This window comes from Balaenoptera acutorostrata, chromosome 16 (assembly GCF_949987535.1).
Source record: "Balaenoptera acutorostrata chromosome 16, mBalAcu1.1, whole genome shotgun sequence".
Classification (NCBI taxonomy): domain Eukaryota; kingdom Metazoa; phylum Chordata; class Mammalia; order Artiodactyla; family Balaenopteridae; genus Balaenoptera; species Balaenoptera acutorostrata.
Genome location: NC_080079.1, coordinates 25,720,697 through 25,736,079, shown reverse-complemented (window position 1 = coordinate 25,736,079; position 15,383 = coordinate 25,720,697). Strand labels below are relative to the sequence as shown.

General features: G+C 46.1%; 2 protein-coding genes across 5 annotated transcripts in view; both read right to left on the bottom strand.

Annotated features, from left to right (window-relative positions):
- STN1 (STN1 subunit of CST complex) overlaps nucleotides 1-6,761 on the bottom strand; it is a 36,796-nt gene extending 30,035 nt beyond the window's left edge. For 2 of the 4 annotated variants that reach the window (XM_007187205.2, XM_007187207.2), the window contains exons 1-2: nucleotides 6,362-6,759; nucleotides 5,795-5,988 (exon numbers count right to left, since the gene is read on the bottom strand). In XM_007187205.2, the coding sequence (XP_007187267.1) occupies nucleotides 5,795-5,927 (133 nt within the window). In that variant the 5' untranslated portion in view covers nucleotides 5,928-5,988; nucleotides 6,362-6,759. Of the gene's footprint in view, nucleotides 1-5,794; nucleotides 5,989-6,361 lie in introns of all 4 variants that reach the window. The other 2 variants (XM_007187208.2, XM_007187206.2) reach the window with 2 other exon arrangements.
- A 3,294-nt stretch (nucleotides 6,762-10,055) lies between these two features.
- Nucleotides 10,056-11,785, bottom strand: LOC130705082 (UDP-glucuronic acid decarboxylase 1-like). Its single transcript, XM_057531600.1, is given in 1 exon segment — nucleotides 10,056-11,785. A coding segment is annotated over 1 exon segment (1,263 nt). The 5' UTR covers nucleotides 11,712-11,785; the 3' UTR covers nucleotides 10,056-10,448.
- Between the last annotated feature and the right edge of the window lie 3,598 nt (nucleotides 11,786-15,383).

Below are 15,383 nucleotides of genomic sequence, written 5' to 3'. Positions count from 1 at the left end.
AACCTGACTGGCCTCTGCCTCCCCCAGCCTAACTGACGGTCTGTCCTGGTTGCCGGGCATTAGAGTCAGTGCGCTCCTGGTGCCGTCAGAGACGGTACACCCCCCAGGGCTCTGCGTGGCTGGTGTGGCTCCCGGGACACCGGCACTGGGAGGCCCTGTGGACCCATGGAGGGCCTGCTGCCTGCCCCTGAAGAGTCTTTCCAGCTGGTCCAGAAGCCACTGTGGGGTGCTCTGCTGGTGACGTTGAAAGCTTGAGACAAGCCCCAGGATTCTTTGGGTCTTCCTGGGACACCCTGGTATGTGCCGCTATGGTGGTTTTTTTTTTTTTTTTTTTTTTTAAAGGATTTTCTTATTTATTTATTTATTTATTTATTTATTTTTGGCTGTGTTGGGTCTTCGGTTCGTGCGAGGGCTTTCTCCAGTTGCGGCAAGCGGGGGCCACTCTTCATCGCGGTGCGGGGACCGCTCTTCATCGCAGTGCGCGGGCCTTTCTCTATCGCGGCCCCTCCCGTCGCGGGGCACAGGCTCCAGACGCGCAGGCTCAGCAATTGTGGCTCACGGGCCCAGCTGCTCCGCGGCATGTGGGATCTTCCCAGACCAGGGCTCGAACCCGTGTCCCCTGCATTAGCAGGCAGATTCTCAACCACTGCGCCACCAGGGAAGCCCCCTATGGTGGTTTTTATAATGAAGAGCCGACACACTTTAAGAAGGGGAAAAGAGCCAGCCAAAAGGTGTTCTGCCTGGGCTGAAGTATACAGAAAAGGCAAGTATGTAGAGAAGACTGGACTGATGACACAAGCCAACAAAGTCCTCAAGTCACCTGTGGTAGACGCTGGTCCTCCAACATTACCAACTCTGCACTGGCAACACTTGAAAAAACCTGAACAGGTCTCCACTGGAGGACACAGTAGACTTTCTTGAAAAAAAGACAGAAAAGGGAGTCTCCTAAACTTTCTTTTTTTTTTTTTTTTAATTTATTTTATTATTTATTTATTTATTTTTGGCTGCATTGGGTCTTCACTGCTGCGTGCGGGCTTTCTCTAGCTGCAGCGAGCGGGGGCCACTCCTCGTTGTGGTGCGCAGGCTTCTCATCGCGGTGGCTTCCCTTGCTGCAGAGCATGGGCTCTAGGCACACAGGCTTCAGTAGCTGTGGCACGTGGGCTCAGTAGTTGTGGCTCACGGGCTCCAGAGCACAGGCTCAGTAGTTGTGGCGCATGGGCTTAGTTGCTCTGCGGCATGTGGGATCCTCCCGGACCAGGGCTCGAACCTGTGTGCCTTGCATTGGCAGGCAGATTCTTAACCACTGCGCCACCAAGGAAGTCCCTAAACTTTCATCTCATAGACTGACAATGCTCGTCTTCAAGGACAGAGTCGCTCAAAGATGCAAAAAAACAAGGAAAAACATCATAAAAGCAACACAAAAAGAACAATGGAGGACAAATTAGCAGAAAATAACAGATGGTTTGAATAAAATCACAAAGAGAAAATTGATTGAGGAGGATATAAACTGCTTGGAAATAGAGAAGAAAGTTGCCACAGTGTATAGAAACTTGAACTATACACGTCAGAAGCACAACCTGTACAAGAAGAAGGAGGACATGGAAGGGACTTCCCTGGTGGTCCACTGATTAAGATTCCATGCTTCCAATGCAGGGGGTGCAGGTTCGATCCCTGGTCAGGGAACTGAGATCCCACATGCTGCACAGTGTGGCCAAAAAGTAAAAAAAGTAAAAATAAAAAAGGAGGAGGACATGGAAAAAGCAATGGAGAGAACCACTTCCTTCTATTAACACTAGAATCCCCTCTATGAGAAAAGAACTTGAGAAAGCTGGATGGCAGCTCTATCGACTGAGAGAAAGCTTGATGAGCTAAGAAAAGAAAATAACAACAACAGATACTGGCTAATGCTGATTTTAACTTGCAGCCTTTCCCAAGTGGTCCTTTCACTCCTGCTGCCTTTGTTCTACATGTAGCCCACAGAGCTCCAACCATATCAGGGGATCCATCCCCTGGATCATCAGGTCCCCAGGAAGGAGGAGGGTCACTCTGGAAGGGCTCAGGGATCCAGGGTCACAGGTAGCTTTGATTCAGCTTTCACAGCAGTGACAGCCACACCCACAGCAAGACATCTGCCTTTTTTCTCTGTTTTAAAAGTACTTTTGGGACTTTCCTGGTGGCGAGGTGGTTAAGAATCCACCTGCCAGTGCAGGGGACATGGGGGACACACCACCAAACCAAACCACCACAGTCAAACTTCATGATATTCTATTAGTTTAACTCTAAATTCACAGGTTAATTTCGGGGAGTTGACATTCTACAACCACTTTGCAAGGCAATTCAGACACTAACTAGCCAGAGTAAGGTTGAATTTCACAGGTTAAGGACACTGTCTCCCACAAGAGACTCTCACTTCAAGCATCAGCCCCAAGTTTGAGGGTCCTCGGGCCATGCACACTTCTGAGCAACTGGCTACAAACACCCTCCACAACAACCTCAGGTTTGATACTTTAATAGAATGACACACAGAACTCAGGAAGGTGTTATACTTAAGATTACAGTTTTATAATGAAGGGGACAAACCAGGACTAGCCAAATGAAGAGATGCATAGGACAAGGTCTAGGAGAGTCTAAGCATAAAGCTGCCATGTCCTCAGGACACATCACCGTCACATATCAAGTATGAGTACCAACCAGGAAAGCTCATCTAAGCCTCAATGTCCAGAGTTTTAATTAGGGTTTCATTACATAGGCAAGATTGACTGAATCACTGCCCACTTGACTACTCAATCTCCAGTCCCCCTCCCCTCCTGCAGGGTTGGGTTGATGTCACCTGGCTCAAAACCAACCCTCTAATCACATGGTTAGTTTTTCAGGCCTGAAAGGCCCCCACCCTGAAACTACCTAGGGGTCCACCATGAGGCACCTCATCAGCATAAACTCAGATGTGGTTCAAGGGGTCCACCATGAATAACAAAAACACTCCTATCATTCCAGAAATCCAAAGATCTTCCAGGAACCTCGAACACAGGCCAGCCAAATTCTTCATTACACATTTGTTTCTTTTTGTGTGTGTAAGATATTCTTTGCTGTTTAAACATTTCTAAATTTTATGCAGTCAAAATAAAAGGTTTATTTATTTTTTTATGACAACCAAACCAAACACAACAACAAAACAATACAAAAATAAAAACCTAGACTAGTAGCATTTCCCACCCCTAAGAACCCTAGAGCATAGTCTAAAGAAGATCACTCTATGAAATTATGGTTAATGTCTTCTTCAACCATGAGGTTTTGAAACCAAGCAGGGCCCTCCTGGATACAAAAGCATTTCCATGTCCCTCGTTTCTTTTTTGTAGGAAAAAGGCTTCAGGATCCTAGACCTTCCCTGAGTTCCAAAGGGCAGATTCAAGTAGTTACTAATTAGGGGAGTGAGGGAATGCAGAAACAAAGAAAAAGCAGTCAAGAAACAATAGTGCAGCAATAAAACAGAGTCCTAGTTCCCCCTCAAGGGATATACCTAATAATCTGATATACATCTTTGAGTTGTTCTGCAGGAACTAAGACCCTCACCCAGGTGGAGGATGGTAACTACAAGCTGAGACCCCACACTGGTCAGAACCAGAAGGTTGATGACTGAGATTCCTGGAATACCACCCTGTTACGTCACCACCAACCAATCAGGAGAAAGTCATAAACCCTGTGGCCCTCACCCCAAATGTTGCTTTTAAAAACTCTTCCCTGGGCTTCCCTGGTGGCGCAGTGGTTGAGAATCTGCCTACCAATGCAGGGGACACGGGTTCAAGCCCTGGTCTGGGAAGATCCCACATGCCGCGGAGCAACTAGGCCCGTGAGCCACAACTACTGAGCCTGCGCATCTGGAGCCTGTGCTCCGCAACAAGAGAGGCCGCGATAGTGAGAGGCCTGCGCATCGCGATGAAGAGTGACCCCCGCTCGCTGCAACTGGAGAAAGCCCTCGCACAGAAACAAAGACCCAACACAGCCAAACATAAATAATAAATAAATAATAAATTAATTAAAAAAAAAAAAAAAAAAAAACTCTTCCCTGAGGGGACTTCCCTGGTGGTGCAGTGGTTAAGAATCCGCCTGCCAATGCAGGGGACATGAGTTCAAGCCCTGGTCCAGGAAGATCCCACATGCCGCGGAGCAACTAAGCCTGTGTGCCACAACTACTGAGCCCATGTGCCACAACTACTGAAGCCCGTGTGCCTAGAGCCCATGCTCTGCAACAGGAGAAGCCACCACAATGAGGAGCCTGTGCAACGCAACGAAGAGTAGCCCCCGCTCACCGCAACTAGAGAAAGCCCGCGTGTAGCAATGAAGACCCAACGCAGCCATAAATAAATAAATAAATAAATAAAAACTCTTCCCTGAAAACCATGAGGGAGTTTGGGTTTTTTGAGCCTGAGCTGCCTGTTCTCCTTGCTTGGCCCTTGCAATAAACCTCTCTCTGCTCCAAACTCCAACGTTTTCGTTTGTTTGGTCTCACTGTGTGTCAGGCACACAAACTTGGGTGTGACAACAGTTTCATTTTAAAAACTACATCTGAAACATTACCACCAGTGACATAACAAAGATCACTGGGAGAAGTTTTCCTTGGTTTGTTGTTAATACATTATACAGTTCTTCACCCACAGGAAGAGTTAAGCTCTTATAGCATCCCTGATACTTCCTTGAGTACCTACAGAAGATCTTTAAGCAAGCCTGGCATTTGGTGTGAATTAATTTCTTCCTGAGGAGATGAGCTATGAAGACTACCAGACTGTTCTGGAAAACAGACAACAGTGGGGGAGGATGGCTGCCTTCCAAGGAAAAAACCAGATCATTTCCAACAATACTTAGAAAATGAAGGTGTGGTGAAAAATCTGTACAAAAGGCTTTAGTATAAGGTCATCCAAATATATCTGTACATAGAATGGGAAACACACAAAACGTGGTCTCATTAAAACTGCATGCTTGAGATTCTTAACTACTTCTGACTCATAGCTTTCTAGTCATTCAAAATAGCAAAGAGAGTTTAACCAAACTTCTCATATAGCACAGTAAACACGTGAAGATCCATCCACAACTATGTAAATTACTTAAATTTACCCTAAACTATATTTGCTATATTTGGGGGTATGAAGATCCTATCTTTAGTGACCACCACTCTAATTTAAAAAAATGATTTCTTTAACTTTACATTTATAATGCTATGTTGCTCCAATTACTACTACTTGAGAGCCCACCAGAGGCCAGGCACTGTTTAAGTGCTGGGATTACATAGATGAACAAGGCACATGATGTCCTTCCTCTCAGGGAGTTTATTTTATTTTGATTCTCATCTATTCAAAATAAAACCAAACCCCACAAGAAAATCAGGCATGGTTAATCCTCATTTTACAAAGAAGACACCTAAACTTTACAGGTGAGTCACATGCCCAGGCCAGTTAAGTGGTGAAGTTAGGAAAGGGAGCAAGGCCTGAGCTTTCCACCACAAGCAGGCCCAGAGAAAAACTGAGTATTTTTAAATATGAAAGACCTCAAACCCAGGTAAAAAACATTCTTCAGTACAAAGTTACTCCCCCAAGCATCTATTTAAAAAATAAAAATAAAAAAGAGACTGTTTTTAACTTGCACAGAAATGAACTTGAGGATCCACGTTATGTCAATTTCAAAGCCTGCAGCTGGAAAGGCTCTGCTAAGCCCCTAAGCCCCAGATTTCTGTAGCTTTGGGGAAGGGAGGGTGGGGTGCAGATGCAGCACAGAGCAGTCACCAGGCCGACCAGCCACATACCTGGCACCTGGCGGGACTCCTTCAAGTCCAGGATATCCCTGATGTAGAGTTTTGCGAAGGCTAGAAACACAGGATCCAAACCCCACAAGAGGGAAGGAGTTTCCTCTTCACACCGGCTGGATTCAGACTGCATCAGGAGGCTGGGCTGTGGCTTCCAGCCAACCCTGAAAAGCTCTGCATCTAGAGCCGAAGAGCTAGATGGGAGACAAAAATCAGGACGCAAAGCTGTTAAAGTGGATGAAATCCGCACGGCCCCTAAGCTGTTCCCGGACGGGCATCCCGAACTCGGGAAGGGGTAAATCCAGGGGTCCGGGGCCTGTCAAACTGCACGTCAGGGGCCTCCTAGAGCCGGTGGCCTCCTAGCGCCAGAAGGGCCGGGCCTGCGCGCTCCGGGGGCCTGGAAAGAGGTGTCTCTCGAGTGACGACCCGTGATGTTCCTTATGGCTCTTCCCCAGGAAACTCCTCTGCCCCATGGGAGTGTTTCTCCTTCTCCAAAAGTACCAATTTCTAAACGGTTAAACACCAACCAACTTTTCACTCTGGGGACAGATGGCCATATATGCGTACCCTGAAACCGCTTTAATGGGTGGAGTCCAGAGAGGAATGGGCGTCCTCGTGGCCACACAACCGAGGGGCAGAGTGGGTGGGTCTGTCCGTAGCCCTGCCGCTGCACCTTCCGGTGTTCAGGATGACACTGAGAAAGGATGGAAAAGGAAACGAAAAACAGATCAGCCGTAGCCCCTCCCGCCGGGCCCGCGCCCGCGCCGTCGGCCCGCAAGTCCCCGGAGCGCGCAGGCCCGGCCCTTCCGGCTCTAGGAGGCCACTGGCGCCCACGGCCTGGAGGCGCCGCCGCCGGCCCCGCCCGGAGCAGGAGCGCTAGGCCGAGGTCACCTCTGGTGCTCCCAGCGGGGGGTGGGGGTAGGGCCTGACACCATCCCTCGCGCCAGACCAACCACTGTGTCCCCGCCCCGGCCTTTCCTTCGCGCCGCCCGCGGCCCCGGCCCATTCCCACGAGGCCACGCCCCACTCCGCCCGCGGCCACGCCCCATTTTGCGTCTCGCAGCGGCTTCGCCGGGTGCTCTCTCCCAGGTGGTGGCGGGGTTGGCAGGGCTACGCGGGGTCCGTTTGACTTTAGCAGCGCCCTCCCTGAGCCTCCGCGGGAGCGCAGAGCCCAAATCACCGAGGCCTGGGAACTGGCCCTGAAACTCCTGCTGCCCAAACCGCGCCTTCCAAGTCCCCCTTTCATCCGGACCCCACTAGTCGTGGGACCCTGAGCCATGACCTCCGAGAGCTTGGGACTGGTTCAGACTTTTTTTTTTCCGTCCCTGATATTGTAAATGAACAAATAAACAAAGCAATACAAAAGCAGGATTACATTGTGGCGTATTTTAAATGTTTATTTACACTTGATAAATGATTTATTAACACACGCAATCTCTGGTACTGTACAGTCTCACTTTAGATAATGTCAGGATCTAAATTTGAGCCCTTGAGGGAATGCGAGGCCTTTGCTCTGCCCAAGACTAGCCTTCTTTGCAAGATCATGACAAAGTTTGTCTCCTTTCCTCTTACTCTGTCTATACTACGGAATGTTGTACATTTAAGAATTTTGAAAACTGGCGTTCTGGTAAATTATGGCCACCTTGATGGTGCCTGTCCCCAATAGTCCTAATTTAAAGTGAGAAGAGATAGCCATGTTGCACTCTCATAAATAAATAAATAAGCCGCATCATGACATTACTTGAGATGGCAGGAGTTCTTCCTAATTTACAGGGACTCTGTAAAATTGCAGAAGGAGTACAGGTCATGCTGGCAGGCCATTCCCAGGGGAGTTACGTGGTGGCCAAAGAGATAATTGCTAAACTATTTAGCAGAGAAGGAACTCCAAGCAGCTGGAACAGAAAATGTATGTCATTAGAACAATGACATTTAATTACACCCCTGGCCACTGAAGAAGCTAAAAAACAGAATCCTTGGTAAAGCATTGCCCAGACTCTACTGCGATGAACAGTTGGATCTGTCAAGTTTAAGATTTAATTAAGAGAAGACAACTTTCTAATAGGGGGAGGTTCTCTTCAAGGAAGGATACCCAGTATGACACCCAGTAGGACGAGTGCTTCCAGCTGACTTGTAAGATGGGGGAAGACATCTGGATTGGGCGACATTTTTTGACTGTACACATCTGCTCCAGGGTGGAACTCAAGAAGAAAATCACTGCTGGGTGTACCCAGAACCCGAGAAGTTTTCAGCAATGACTCTTACGACTCTCAAGGGTAGAGTGCTAGAAACAAGGGCCCTTGGGGACTCCAAGCTTACTGCTGGCCTTGGGGAGGGTCACACCCAGTTGGGGTGACCAGAGCAGACTGCCCCTGAAGTTATCATTTACAGTGAAGGGAGGACTCTTTGGAGTCTAGGGATGCCCCTTTTGATCTGAGCTCAAAATGTAGAGTAGGGTGTGGAATGGAATTTTCTAGACTGCTGAAGCATCTAGAGGAGTTTGGGAGGATCCTCTTCCCTGTCATCTCCATCAGGATAGATTCCAGTCTCCCCAGGCCACTGCCTAGATGTGCAAAGGGACTGGAGGGCTTTTCAGCTGGGGATTCCACAACACTGCAAAGCAGGTATTTCAAAACCCAACAGTCAACACAATGCTAGGAACCTTTCTTATGGCTTCTCAATGTGAAATAACTTGGTTTTGCAAGCATTTTTGACAGACTAGACAATCCTTTCTAGAACGTTAAGACTTTAGGAAATTATTCTGGAAAATGAGGTGTTGAACTGCATATCTTCTACCTCAAAATGCAAGCTGTCTTGCCTTAACCATTTTTGACATTTTGCAGGTAGAATAGAGTTTGTCCACTTGCAAGCTGAGTTAGATTTGAAGTTTAAATTAGCGGATGAGTAGTTTTAAGTTTATAATAAAGACAACTTATCAACATTCTTATTATGTTAATGTTATAACCCTGGGGGGCCATTTTCAGCCGCTCAGCATACTTTGAGCACTCTTTGTATGCCATGGGGGAGCACTAAGAATTTTTATTTCACTGGAGCAAAAAGAGGAATATATTAAATAACAAAACAAGAGGCTAAATTGCATGGCCGGAATAATAACTATGTGGATTACAGGAGGTAAATTGGGAGGGAAGAGAAGGGGGCTCATCAAGTAAGATAATATATGTAACCACTGGAACAAGATAAGCACTCAATACATATAAGCTATTATCATCATTCACTATGGAGTGGGGATTTAAGCTGGAGTTTGAAACTATGGAGGAACTATTCATTCATTCATTCGTTCATTCATGAAGTGTATTTGTCAAGCACTTGTCAAGCGCTGTACTGGACACTGCGGGGTAAAGAGATAAGACAGATCAAGTACAGCCCTCATGGAGCTTCCATTCTGTTGGGGGGAAAGAGGAAAGACAGTAGACAAATAAATGAATAAAATAAGTACAGATTGTTCTTAGTGCTTTGAAGGAATTAAAAGTATATTATGATCACTCATAATGGGGTGGGGGATCGACTTTATACAGATCTACTTCGATCGGATGAGATGAGACCCGAAGATGGGAAGGAGCCAGCCACGAAAAGTGCTAAGGAAAGAGCATTCCAGGCAGCGGTCAGAGTAAGCGTGAATATCTGGAGGCAAGAAAATACTTCCCTATTGGAGGAACAGAAGAAAGCAAGGCGAGAGTGGTTGCATTCGTAATTGGAGACATAAGCAGAAGGCAGATCCCAGAGGACCTCGTAGGCCATGACAGGTTGGAATTTTATTCTCAGTCTCCCTATAAGTAAAGAGAGGGATAATATTGTGATGGGGTGAGAGCAGGGCAAAGGAGCAGGATGAGCAAGGCATGTCTGTGGGCAAGCCAACACAGCGGCCTGGCTGGGGAGGGCAGCTGCGGCAGAAGCAGGCTGGAGACCAAGATTTTAGCTAGATTCTTTTTTTTTTTTTTTTGAGTTTCAATATTTTATTAAAATAGCATATTTAACCACTGTTAACCAAGAATATGTTAACTCCCCACCCCCACCATATGCAGCACAACACAGTAGTGATTGATTTCAAATATCCTGGATTGTGATAACCAACAGAAACATTTCAAAGTCAAGTCTGCAACTAAAAACTAGACGTTGGAAAAATTCTGAATTAGAAGAAACATAAAGCTCTCAAACAGAATTTTTTTATCTGCCCGAGAATTAATGCGGTACGCCACCCACCTACCTGACAATACTGCTGGTCTGCTTTTTCTCCTCTGTGCATAGTATAACGTCTCATTTATAAGTACCCACTTTATAAATAAATCAGCATTTAATCACCCCATTTAATGTTCCTTTTCAGCTTCACAAAGAAACCAGTAAATAAAACTGTCGATGACAGTCACGACATAGGCTCTCACGGCAAGGTAAAAAATTTGAAAATACGCAGAGATGCATCGATGCTATTTTACATAAAAAGACAGATTTAAAAAGTGCAAGGCAAAATCTGCAGTTTTTTTAGGGGAGTTTTTAGGCACATCCATTTCTTAAAGCAAGCTTCAGAATGAATTCCAGTTTGTTCTTCATGATACCTGTTTAAGTCTTTCTTCTAAAAAAGAGAAAAACACATCTGGTCAAGTGTGAAACAGGGCGTCTCCCGTCCCCAAAGGCAAGGTTCTCAGTTATGGCGCGTCCGTCCTTTTTTTATCCTTGCGGGCTTTGGTTTGGGGATGTACTGATTATTCGCCTGGTACTCGAGTTCTTTCCGGAAGTAGTGAATTGCTTTGTTTAACCCTTCCTCCAGCGGGACCACGGGCTCCCACCCCAGCATCAGCTTCGCTTTCTTGATGTCTGGTTTCCTTTTCTGGGGGTCATCCTGGGCTTCAGAGAGAAACTGAATTTCACTCCCACTGCCAACGAGGTTTTTAATTAGCTGAGCGAATTCCAGGATCGTATGTTCTTACGGGTTCCCCAGGTTGACGGGGCTGCTGACGTTGCTGTTCATGAGCGCCACGAGGCCGTTCACCAGGTCGCTGACGTACTGGAAGGCCCTTGTCTGCGACCCGGATCCGTACACCGTGAGCGGCTCCCCCTGCAGCGCCTGCAGGATGAAGTTGCTGACCACCCGGCCGTCGTTCATGTGCATTCGGGGTCCGAAGGTGTTGAAGATCCTGGCCACGCGCACCTCCACGCCTTCCTGCTTCATGTAGGCATAGCACATGGTCTCGGCGACGCGCTTGCCTTCGTCGTAGCAGGCTCGGGGTCCTATGGGATTCACGTGGCCCCAGTAATCCTCGGTTTGAGGGTGGACTTCAGGGTCTCCGTACACCTCCGAGGTGGAGGCCAGGAGCAGACGGGCTCCGACTCGCTTCGCCAGCCCCAGCATGTTGAGGGTGCCGATGGTGTTGGTCTTCAGCGTCTTGATGGGGTTGTACATGTAGTTGGGGGGCGAAGCTGGAGAGGCCAGGTGGTAGATCTGGTCCACTTCGATGTACAGGGGCTCCACCACGTCGTGGTTGATGAGCTCGAAGTTCTCGTGGCCGATCCAGTGCTCCACGTTCCTCTTCCTGCCCGTGAAGAAGTTGTCCACCACGGTCACCTCGTGCCCGTCCATCATGAGCTTGTCCGTGAGGTGGGAACCCACGAAGCCCGCGCCTCCGGTGACCAAAATTCTTTTACGGTCCTTTTCTGATAAAAATTTTACAGGCGGGTATTTCTGGGTGAAGCTTTTTTCCAAATCTCTGATTTTCTCTCTTAGTTGTTCAACAATCTCTTCAATCTTGCTTTCAATCTTGAGTTCACCGTTTTCCTGGATGGACCTCATGTTAACCAAGTTGCCCCAAATAGAGGCCACGTAGGCGAGCAGCGCGATGCCCAGCAGCAGCTTCATCCTCCTGCGGCTGACGGCGGACGCGAGGCGCAGCAGCGCCTGGCTCAGCATCCCGGGCCGCGCGCTGCGGCCGCTGGGCTCCTTGAGCGGCTGAGGCGGGGCGGCCCGAAGGCCCCGCCCCGCGCCCGCTTTTAGCTAGATTCTGAATGGCTTGAATTAGTTTTTATTTTTATTCCCTGTAAGCAATAGGGTGTTGTTGATTACTGATCAGAGGAATGATTTAATGAATTTAAAAAATTTCAGGGATACCTGCCGCATCTAACATACTATGGTAGGGAATCCAAAAATATGTAAGAAGACTTTTCTACCCAATTTACTGAATCTATTCTAAAAATTGTGTCTAGGGATATTCACCAAATGACGGTGAAAAGACTAGTGTAAGAAAATACTGCTGGGTCTATTGCAGGGGCCTCACCTGTACCACTTCTCCTGCCTCCTCAGCGGTGTTGCTCTGTCCCCTGCTATGTCACCCACTCCCGCTCTCTGGCTTCCCCTGGGCACATCTGCAGGCTTTCCCCTCTTTTAAAAAAAAATAATAATAATTAATTAATTAATTAATTAATTAATGGCTGTGTTGGGTCTTCGTTTCTGTGCGGGGGCTTTCTCTAGTTGTGGCAAGTGGGGGCCACTCTTCATCGCGGTGCGCAGGCCTCTCACTATCGCGGCCTCTCTTGTTGCGGAGCACAGGCTCCAGACGCACAGGCTCAGTAATTGTGGCTCACGGGCCTAGCTGCTCTGCGGCATGTGAGATCTTCCCAGACCAGGGCTCGAACCCGTGTCCCCTGCATTAGCAGGCAGATTCCCAACAACTGCGCCACCAGGGAAGACCCCCTTCTTTCTTTTTTTCTTTTTTTTTAAATGAAAGCTTATTCATTTATTTATTTATTTATTTATTTATTTTTGGCTGTGTTGGGTCTTCGTTTCTGTGTGAGGGCTTTCTCCAGTTGCGGCGAGCAGGGGCCACTCTTCATCGCGGTGCGCGGGCCTCTCACTGTTGCGGCCTCTCTTGTTGCAGAGCGCAAGCTCCAGACGTGCAGGCTCAGTAGTTGTGGCTCACGGGCCCACCTGCTCTGCGGCATGTGGGATCCTCCCAGACCAGGGCTCGAACCCGTGTCCCCTGCATTGACAGGCAGACTCCCAACCACTGCGCCACCAGGGAAGGCCCCCCTCTTTTTAAATGTCATTCAACTTTAAGAAAACAGCGTCTCTGAAAACCCCAGCCCTTGAACTACTGTTCTCTCGCTCTCTTGCTCTTTGTTCAAAGTTAAATTTCTTGGAAGAGTTATATGCATTCCTCATCCACACTTCCTCATCTCTAATCCGATCTATCATCATTTGGCTCACCCTAACTTAACTTTCAACTCTCTCTACCCCAGTCCATGACTCCACTGAAACTTCTCTACTAAAGTTAACAATTACATTCAAATTCTCAAATACAATGGTACTTTCCTTTCCTTATCATGCTTCATCTCTTTTTCTGATTTTCTAGCTTTAGATGTTGATCTGATCATATTCTCTTCCTACCCACCTTGGTTTCCTGTTATCCTTTTGGGTTTCCCTTCTAACTTTCCGTTTCTTCCTTTGCAGTGTCCTCTTCCTCTGTTAATCTCTTACATATTGATGTTCCCCAAAGTTCAATCTCCTGCCCACTTCCTTCTCATCCCATGTACTGTTACTGAGTAGCCTAATCCAAACCTATGGCTTCAACTGAACCAATATTCCAGGGACTCTCCCCTCTTCACATTTAGCCCAGAACTTTCTCCTGAGCTCCACATCTGAAGTTCCAGCTGGACACTCCTGGGTACCGCAAACTAAACCTCTTCCTCCATAGTTCGGTCCCTCTCTTCCCTGTCTCGTGAACATCACCACCACCGGCCAAGTCAGAAAACTGGAATGTTTCATGGATATCTCCCTCTCTCTCTCACCCTTAGATGCAATTAATCACAAAGATCTGTCAACTCTGCTTCCTAAATATGTTTTCTTAATTTAGTCCCTCCTCCCTGCTCCCATTTGCCATAGTCCAGACTTTCATCATTTATTGCCTGGATCACTGCCATCACCTTCCAACCAGTCCTTCTGCCTCTAGTTGAGCCTCCCTCCAATTTATCATCTATGTTACTGCCAGGATGATCCTTATAAAATGTAATTTAGACAATGTTACTCCCTTTTCTAAAATCTTTCAATGACTATATGTAGTCTGCAAAATAAAGTTCAAGTTTCCTTGTATTTCATACCAGGTTCCTCATGGCCTGGCCACGACCCAACTCTGTGGGCTCTTCTCCCACCAACCCCTCATAGCTATCCTACTCTCTAGGTCAGCATCCCCAATGCTGTTCTGAGCTACACTTCCTCAAGATATTAATAAAAGTCTGGGCAAATGAGTTTGAGAAGGGATGAATACACATTTCAACACAGTAATATGCATTGAGAATGTCCAAGAAATGAACAGAGTGGGTCAAGTTTGAGCACCAAACTCTATTAACATCTCAAGGAATTCAATTTGGGAAATGCTACTGAAGGCATCAGATTTCCTGGAATATGCCATACTCTCTTTCGTTTCTCCCCACTCTGCCTGGGTTGTCATTCACTTATTAATCAATTAATTTTTAAAAACAAACTGTATGTCCTAAAGAGTGCAATATACTGGGAATACAAATGGCAAAAAGGCTCTAAGTAAGCTAAATAAGTAAACCCATGATTACAACATGTCATGATAAATGCTATGTAACTTCGCAGAGTAAGGTGGGGGACCTGACAGAGTTGGTGGGATCAGGAAACAGTAACCTTGCCTCCCCTTTTTTCACCTGGGTTATCTCTGAGATAGGTGTCAGTTTTCACTTTGTGTATTTTGAGTCCTAGTTGTTAAGTGCACATACATTTATAATTGTTAAATTTTCCTGATGTATTGACTCTTATCTTTATGAAATGTCCCTCTTAGTCTCCAGCAATATTTCTTGTCTTAAAGTCTGTTTTGTCTAATATTAATATAACCACTTCAGTTCTCTAATGGTTACTGTTTGAATGGAATATTTTTTTCCATCCTTTCACTTGCAACCTATTTATGTCTTTGAATCTAAGATGTGTCTCTTGTAGACAGCATATAGTTGGATCTTGCCTTTTTATCCAGTCTGACAATCTCCACATTTTGATTGGGGTATTTAGACTCTTCACATTTAATGTAATTATTAATATGGTTGGACTTATATTTGCCACTTATCTATTTGTTTTCTATAGCTCAATTCTCTTTTTCATTCTTCTTCTCTGCCTTGACTGGCTTCTTTTGTGTTAAATATTTTCAGTGTAACATTTAAATTATTCTGTTAATTTTGAAAAATAATTTAGTTTTTTTTAGGGATTATAATCTAAGGATTACAATATGCATCTTAATTTATCACAATTTACTTCAGATTAATACTAATTTAATTCTAGAAAAATATAGAAACTTTGCTTCAATATATCTCTATTCCCTTCTCCCCTTTTGTGCTATTATTGTCATATATGTTACATCTATATATGCTATAAAACCAACAACACAATGTTGTAATTATTGCTTTAAATAATTGTATGTATTTAAAGAAGTTAAGACATGAGAAATAGATAACTGCAGTCTTTTATACTAGCCCATATAATTATCATCTCTGGTAATCTTCATTTCTCCCTGTAGGTATGGGCACTCCAAATTGAATGAGCCCCTTCAACTGTGGCAGAGGTACTGTTGGTACT